This window comes from Physeter macrocephalus, chromosome 6 (genome assembly GCF_002837175.3).
Source record: "Physeter macrocephalus isolate SW-GA chromosome 6, ASM283717v5, whole genome shotgun sequence".
Classification (NCBI taxonomy): Eukaryota; Metazoa; Chordata; class Mammalia; order Artiodactyla; family Physeteridae; genus Physeter; species Physeter macrocephalus.
The window spans coordinates 67449784-67458709 of NC_041219.1; the positions used below are offsets into that span (position 1 = coordinate 67449784).

The following is an 8926-nucleotide window of genomic DNA, read 5'->3' on the forward strand; positions in this document are numbered from 1 at the left end:
CCCTGCATCGGCAGGCGGACTCTCAACCACTGCGCCACCAGGGAAGCCGAGAGCATTTACTCTTGATAGCTGGGCCCAGTTCAAGTAGTTTAGCATAAACATCATTGAGCGTTGTGTAGGAGTAGGTCAGAAGATTCCCAGCTATGTCTTCTTTTCTAAAACTTGAGGTAACGTTGCTTTATAACATTATATGCTGACTTCTGTATACACTACAGTGTTCTCACCATCAAAAGTTTAGTTTCCGTCTGTCCGTCACCATACCAGTTGACTCTCTTTGCCCATTTTATTCTCCCACGCACTCCCCCTTCCCTTCTGGTAACCACTGCTGTCTCTCTGTATCTGTGTGTTTGTTTTTGTTTGGTTTTCTTCATTTATTTTTATATTCCACATATGAGTGAAATCATACAGTATTTGTTTTTCTCCGTCTGACTTATCTTCACATAATACCCTTAAGTTCCTTACAGATTGTTGAAAATGGCAAGATTTCATCTTTTTTTTTTAATGACTGAGGAGTATTCCATTTCATGTGTGTGTGTGTATGTGTGCATATATATACACACATGCACACAAACCACATCTTTTTATCCATTCATCTGTCAGTGGGCACTTAGGTTGGTTCCATGTCTAGGATATTGTAAATGATGCTGCTATGAATATAAGGGTGCATATGTCTTTCTGAATGAGTGTTTTCATATTCTTTGGATAAATACCCATAAGTGGAATAGCTGGATTATATGGTAATTTTATTTTTTAATTTTTTGAGGAATCTGCATACTGTTTTCCATAGTGGCTGCACCATTTTGCATTCCCACCAACAGTGTCCAAGGGTTCCCTTTTCTCCATATGCTCTCCAACACTTGTTTCTTGTCTTTCTGATAACAGCCATTCTAACCAGAGTGATGGGATACCTCATTGTGGTTTTGATTTGCCTTTCCTTAATAATTAATGATGCTGAGCATCTTTTCATGTACCTGCTGGCATCTGTATGTATTTTTAGGAAAATGTATATTCAGCTGTTCTGCCCATTTTTAAATCATGTTGTTTGCTTTTTGTTGAGTTGTATGAGTTCCTTATATGTTTTGGATATTAATCCCTTATTGGATATATGATTTGCAAATTTTTTTCTCCTATTGGTAGGTTGTCTTTTCATTTTGTTGATGGTTTCCTTTGCTGTGCAGAAGCCCTTTAGTTTGATGTAGCCCCATTTGTTTATTTTTGCTTTTGTTCCCTTGCCTAAGGAGCCAGATCCAAAAAAAATATTGCTAAGACCTTCGTCAAAGAGTGTACTGTCTGTGTTTTCTTCTATTGCTAAGACCTTCATCAAAGAGTGTACTGTCTGTGTTTTCTTCTATGTGTTTTTTATGGTTTCAGGTCTTATATTTAAGTCCAATTCACTTTGTGTATGGTGTAAGATAGTGGTCTAGTTTCATTCTTTTGTATGTGGCTGTCCAGTTTTCCCAGCACCATTTATTTAAGAGACTGTCATTTCTCTGTTGCATGTTCTTTGCTCCTTTTTCATACATTAATTGTTCATGTACGTGTGGATTTATTTCTGGGCTCTGAATTCTGTTTCATTGGTCTGTGTGTCTGTTTTTCTGTCAATACCATGTTCTTTTGATTACCATAGCTTTGCAGTATAACTTGAAATCAGGGAGTGTGATACCTCCAGCTTCTGATTTGTATTTTATTTCAGGGTTGCTTTGGTTATTTGGGGTTTTGTCATTCTGTATAAGCTTTAGGAGTTTTTGTTTCATTTCTTTGAAGACTCTTATGATTTTGATAGGGATTGCGTTGAATCTATAGGTTGCTTTAGGTAATATGGACATTTAATCAATGTTAATTCCAGTTCATGAGCACAGAATGTTTTTCCATTTCTTTGTGTATTCTTCAGTTTCACGAGTTTTCAGTACACAGATCTTTCACCTCCTTGGTTCAATACATTCCTAGGTATTTTATTCTTTTTGTTGTAATTGTAAATGAGATTGTTTTCTTAATTTCTCTCTCTGCTAGTTTGTTGTTAGCATATGGAAACACAACAGTTTTTTGTATATTGATTTCGCATGCTGCAACTTTACTGTGTTTAAAAAAATTTTTTTTAATTTATTTTTGGCTGCGCTGGGTCTTCATTGCTGCACGTGGGCTTTCTCTAGTTGTGGTGAGCAGGGGCTACCCTTCGTTGTGGTTCGTGGGCTTCTCATTGCGGTGGCCTCTCTTGTTGCGGAGCTTGGGCTCCAGGCGCGCAGGCCTTGTTGCTCCGTGGCAAGTGGGATCTTCCTGGACCAGGGCTCGAACCCGTGTCCCCTGCACTGGCAGGAGGATTCCCAACCACTGTGCCACCAGTGAAGTCCCTGTATTTATTATTTTTAATAATAAATAATAATAAACTATTTTTAATAGTTTTTTGGTGGGGTCTTTAGAGTTTTCTATGTATACATCATGTAATCTACAAAGTGGCAGTTTTACTTCTTCCTTTCCAATTCGGATGCCTTTTTTTTCTTCCCTAATCGCTCTAGCTAGGACTTCCAGTACTATGTTGAGTAAGAGTGGCTAGAGTAAGCATCCTTGTCTTGTTCCTCATCTTAGAGGGATAGCTTTCAGTGTTTCACTGTTGAGTATAATGTTAGTCATGGGTTTGTCATAAACGGCCCTTGTTATGATGAGGTATGTTCCTGCTATACCCATTTTATTGAAAGTTTTTATTATATATCAGTACTGAATCTTGTCAAATATCAATATTTTTCTACATCTATTGAGATGATCATATGATTTTTATCTTTCATTTGGTTGCTGTGATGTGTCATATTGATTTGCAGGTGTGGAACCATCCTGCATCCCTGGAATAAATCCTACTTGATCATGGTGTTTGATCATTTTAATTATTGTTGTATTTGGTTTGCTAATATTTGTTGAGTACTTTTGCATCTATGTTCATCAGGATATTGCCTGTAATTTTCTTCTTTTGTATTGTCCTTGTGTTGGCTTTGTAAAATGAGTTTAGAAGCATTCCCTCCTCTTCAGTTTTTTGGAAGAGTTTGAGAAGGATAGGTATTAGCTTTTCTTTGAATGTTCGCTAGAATTCACCTGTGAAGCCATCTGGTCCTAGACTTTTGTTTTTTGGGAGGTATTTGATTACTATTTCAATCTCTCTCCTAGTGATTGGTCTATTCAGGTTTTCTATTCATGATTCAGTCTTAGAAGGTTATATGATTCTAAGTATTTGTGTATTTCTTCTAGATTTCCCAATTTGTTGGCATATAATTTTCGTAGTATTATAATCTGTTGTATTTCTGTGGTATCTGTTGTAATTTCTCCTTTTTGTTTCGGATTTTATTTATCAGAGACTTCTTAGCCAGTCTAGCTAAAGGTTTGTCAGTTTTGTTTCTTTTTTTTTAAATAAACCTCTTTTATTGATATTTCCTATTTTTTAGTCTCTTTCATTTATTTCTGCTCTGATCTTTATTATTTCCTTCCTTCTGCTGACTTTGGATTTTGTCCTTTTTCTAGTTTCTTTAGGTGTAAGGTTTGAATATTTGAGATTTTTCTTGTTTCTTGAGGTAGGCCTGTGTTGCTGTGAACGTCCCTCTTAATACCACTTTTGCTGCATCCCATAGATTTGGTGTGTTGTATTTGCATTTTCATTCGTCTTCAGGTATAAAAAGATTTCTTTATTTGTTGACCCAGTAATTGTTCAGTAGCATGTTGTCAAGTCTCCACATATTTGTGAATTTTCCAGCTTTTTTCTTGTTTTTCGTTTCTAGTTTCATACCATTGTGGTTGGAAAAGATGCTTGATCTGAGTTGAGTTTTATTTAAGTTATTGAGACTTGTTTTGTGTTCCAAAATTTGGTCTATGCTTGAAAATGTTCCACGTGCTCTTGAGAAGAATGTGTATCCTGCTGCATTTGGATGGAGTGTTCTTTATCTATTAAGTCCATCTGATGTAATGTTTCACTTAAGGCCGCTGTTCCCTTGTTGGCATCGTGTCTGGATGATCTGTCCATTGATGTAAGTGGGGTGTTAAAGTCCCTTACTATTATTGTGTTGCTGTCAGTTTCTCCCTTTAGGTATGTTAATAATTGCCTTATGTATTTTGGTGCTCATATGTTATGTGCATATATATTATTAACCTTTATACCTTCTTGATGAATTTTCCCCTTTATCATTATAGAGTGTCCGTTTTTGTCTCTCATTACCTTTTTCTATTTTGGCATGAAGTCTATTTTGTCTGATATGAGTATGGCTACACCTACTTTTCTTTTGTCTGCCGTTTGCTTGGAGTGTCATTTTTCATTCTTTCACTTTGAGCCTATGTTTGTCTTTAGAGCTTAGTCTCCTGGAGGCAACATATAGTTGGGTCTTGTTTTTCTAATCTGTCCAACCACCCTGTGTCTTTTTTGGTTTTTTGTTTGTTTGGCCCAGCTGTGTAGCTTGTGGGATCTTAGTTCCCCAACCAGAGATTGAAACTGGGCCATGGCAGTGAAAGCACTGAGTCTCAACCACTGGACTGCCAGGGAATTTCCACACCCTGTGTCTTTTTGATTGATGAATTCAATCCATTTATATTTAGGGTGATGGTTGATAAATAAGGACATAGTACTGCCATTTTATCTTTTATTTTCTAGTTGCTCTGTATCTCCATTGTTTCTTTTATTTTGTGTCTATTTCTGTCTGCCATTTTAGTTTGGTGGTTCTATGATGTTTTTCTTAGTTTCCTCTTTTGTTATTTTTCGTGTCTCTGATCTAGAATTACATTGTATGGTTACCATGAGGTTTGTATAAATTTCTCATAAAGTGGTTCTTTTCCTCCTGATAGCCTCTTCATTTGCCTATATGACTTCTGTCCTTTTCCTCTTCAGCAATGTTTTTGTGGTCCCAAATTATCCCTTTTTATGTTGTAAGTTGGTTACCAAATTGAAGTCGCTTTAGTTATTTTTACTGCTTTTTCCCCTTTAACCTTTATGTTGTAATTAAGTGTTTAACAACCTATTCTAATACAGAGTTAACAGTTTTCTAATTCTGTCTATCACCTTACTCAAAAGTTTTGTGTACTTTTGCCTTTTCATTTCAGAAGGATGTTGTCCTTCCACCATTTCTGGTAAGGCAGGCCTAGTGGTCATGAACTCCCTCAGCTTTTGTTTGTCTGGAAAAGCCTTTATTTCTCCTTCATATCTAAGGATAACTTTGCTGGGTAGGGTATTCTTGGCTCAGTTTTTGTCTTTCAATATTTTGAGTATGTCATTCCGCTCACTCCTGTCCTGTAGTGTTTCTACTGAGAAATCTGCTGGTAGTCTAATGGGGGTTCCTTTGTAGGTTGCTCTTTTTTTTCCCTTGGCTGTCTTTAAAATTCTTCCTTTGCCACTGACTTTTGACAGTTTTAGTATGATGTATCTGAGAGAAGGTCTTTTCTGTTGAGATAATTAGGTGTTCTTTTAGCTTCATGGACTTATACATCCAGTTCATTCACCAGGTTTGGGAAGTTCTCAGCTATTATTTCTTTAAATAAACTCTCTTTTCCCTTCTCCCTCTCTTCTGGGATACCCATTATTCTTATGTTGCTCTTCCTAGTAGAGCCTGATAGTTCTTGTAGAATTTCTTCTTCATTTTTTAGATCTTATTCTTTCCTTTTCTACCTGTGTCATTTCTAGATTTGTCTTCAAGCTCGCTTGAAGAGATTTCTCTCTCCCATACATACCACCTGCTTTATTTCCAGTACTTTCTACAGTTCCAGAAATTTGTTTCTTTTTTTACACTTTCAATTTGTTTGATAAAGTATTCTTTCTGTTCATTAATTTTATTCCTGAGCTCTTTGAAATGCCTTTCTGAATTTTCTTGTAGCTCATTGTGTTTCTTCACGACAGCCGGTCTGAATTCTGTCAGTTAGATTGCAATATTCTGTGATTTTAAGTTTGGTATTTGGAGAATTGTCATTTTCTTTTTGTGATACCATGTTACCATGGTTTTTCATGGTGCTTGGTGAATTTTTCCTCTGCTGGTGCATTTGAAGTTGTGAATACTTTTCTTTAGGTAAAGCTTTTTTTACTTGATTCTGACAGTTCAACAGGTTAGTAGTTAGAGGCCTTTTCTTTTGTTTTCCAATAGGTGGTGCTGTAGCACAAGTTTTTGGTTTCTCTTACCTGAACTGCCTCTGGTTATGTTTGAGAATCAACACTTTTCGCCCTCCCCTGCCTCTTCTGGGGCTGTCACCCGGTGCCCTCCTTGTTGCTGCTGTGCCTCCTGAGTCACTGGTGCCTGGCTGCTGCCGCTGCCACTACTGTTGCTGGTGTCGCCCCCTGAGGCACTGGGAGGGCAGGCACCTCTGCCACGCCCAGGGTTGCCTGGGTCGTGGGCTATGCCAGCACAGGGGGAGGTGGGGGGAAGCCAGGATCCTGGGTGCCTCTGCTTCATCTGGGGTTATTGGGTGACACTGCTGTGGGCGATGGGGGGGTAGGGGGCAGACTCACGGGTGCCTCTGTAGCCGGAGGTTTGGGGTCACAGGCACCTGTGCCACTGCCGCCAGTTTCACCCTGACCGCAGGCACTGCTGTAGGTAGGACGCCGGAGTCTCGTTCACTGCCTCCCCACCGCTGCTTGTGTTCTCCTGGGCTCAGCTGCTGCAGCCAGGGGTGGTGCACTGCCTCCCCTACCGCTACTTGTGTTCTCCTGGGCTCAGCTGCTGCAGCCAGGGGTGCTAAAATCATGGGCACCTCCTCTGGGGGTTGTAGTCCACTCACCTTTAGATGTACAGATGTATGGAATTCTCTGGTGTTCTGGTTTAATGAGCAGAGGAACCTCTGTTGTTACGGATGTTTTACTGGATGTAGATTGAAAGGGAGTGTCTCATGCTGCCATGATGTTGACGTCACTCCCAGCTTCTGTCTTCTTGACTTTCATAAAGTAAGAGGGCTTAATTGGTTATCTTTGTGTATTTTTAGTACTGGTATAATACCTTTAAAAGATTGCAGTAAGTGTCATAAATGTCATTCTTTGTAGAAGTTGAGGGCTTATTTAAGTTTCATTGTATTTCTTCCTTTTTTCTATATGTTCTCTCCTAAATCACCCAAAATATCTACTTTCCTTTTTAAAATGTAACTCAGAAGTGTCAGCAGTTCATTCAAAATTTATCTTAAACATCAGTAGTATTTAAAAAATACATAGTTTCTTTGTTATTAAAATTAAGAAATGATGGAATTCCCTGGCGGTCCAGTGGTTAGGACTTGGCGCTTTCACTGCTGTGGCCCAGGTTCAGTCCCTGGTTGGGGAATGAAGATCCTGCAAGCCCCACGGTGCAGCCGAAAAAAAAAAGAAGAAGAAATTAACAATACAGAAAACAGGGATAATAGGGTTACTTTCAACTGACCGTACGTTCCTAGTCTCCAGATTAATATTTTGTTGAATTCTTACAAAATGTTTATTTTGTGCTATTTAAATTGCTATTATATGCCTAGTTCTACTGTTTGGCTTTTACTCAAGACATTCATATAGCTATTTCTTATTCTTTTTTATGGCCAGGTGTGATGTACTGTAAATCGTTGAACCATCCCTGCTTGTTGACACTGAGATTGTTTACAGGTTTTGTGTCATGTAATTAATACAGTAGCATCCTTGAAAATATACTTGTAGAGAGATTTCTATACTGCAGTTTCCTGTGAGGGACTACTAGCTGACTTAAAGAGTTTGTGAGTTGTGTCTATTACAAGTTTTGGTATTGCCAAAATATTTTCCTAAAAACGTGGTGCCAGCATAAACTCCCATCAACTGGTTGTGCATGCTCTTTTCCCTGTACTGCACCAATACTTAAAGACTATCAATCTTTAAAATTTAAGTCAATCTAAAGTGGAAAAGTGGGTTAAGAGTAATAATTGCCTGGATTTAATTCTCAGTTCAACTGAAAATTGACTTGGTGGTTTTGGGGAAGTTAAACTCTCTGTACCTGCTTTTTCATTTATAAAATGGCATGCTGGTATCACTTTCCTGATAGGATTTGTTGTGAGGTGAAAATGAGATGACGTGTAGTCGTTGTTCTGCACGTGTGTGGTTTGAAGAGTGCAATCTTCCCCCCACCCCCTGCCTCTTCCTGGCTTGCGGGATCTTAGTTCCCTGACCAGGGATCGAACCCGGGGCCACGGCAGTGAAGGCACCGAGTCCTAACCACTGGGCCACCAGGGAAGTCCTTGAAGAGTACAATCTTAATCTTTCTATCTTCTTATGATCCCTTCAGACCCACTGTGGATGTGGTCTTTTCTTGTCATGGGAAGAAAGCTCATGCAGGTTCCCTTCGTTTTTCTGATTATGCTTGGGTAATAAAAAGCTCTCCAGTCTCATGTAGTCATAAAAGTAATCTCATTTTAACATTTTATTAATTTCATTAAGTATTTATCTCTTAATCAATTTTAATTGTACTATTAGGTGAATTTTGACAGATGCTCATAACCATGAAATCGCCAACACAATCAAGATACAGAACACTCCCACCACCTCCCAATAAGTTTCCTCCTGCGGGGTTTGCAGTTCGTCCTTTCCTCCAGCCCCAGACACTGGCAGCCGCTGTTCTGTATTCTCTCTTAATGTATTGATAGGTTGGTTTGCATTTTCTAAGATTTTATATAAATGGAATCATACATACATGTACTCCTTTGTGTCTCATTTCTTTCAGAATAATGATTTTGAAATGGATCAATATATACTGTAAATAGTTACATTTTCTGCAATAGTGATATTAAACACTTTCTTTTCTGTATTTTTTGTCTGTTTGTATTCTAAGTAGGCATTGGGAACACTAAAAATTATCTAAATTCTTCTGACTTCAGTTATTATTAAAGATTTACTGAATAATAGACTTCTGGTTCTGGGATATGATTGGGCAGCATTAAAGACATTATTTAAGGCAGTTGTTTTTTTTAAAACAAATTGTTTAATCATAATTTCATA

At 38.2% G+C, this 8926-nt stretch overlaps 1 protein-coding gene across 1 annotated transcript in view; it reads left to right on the forward strand.

The window, feature by feature from the left end:
• Positions 1-8672, forward strand: part of AEBP2 (AE binding protein 2) — a 68689-nt gene extending 60017 nt beyond the window's left edge. Inside the window, exon 9 of the mRNA XM_024129098.3 lies at positions 8405-8672. Within this exon, the coding sequence (XP_023984866.1) occupies positions 8405-8408 (4 nt within the window). The 3' untranslated portion in view covers positions 8409-8672. The remainder of the gene's footprint in view (positions 1-8404) is intronic.
• The last annotated feature ends 254 nt before the right edge of the window (positions 8673-8926 follow it).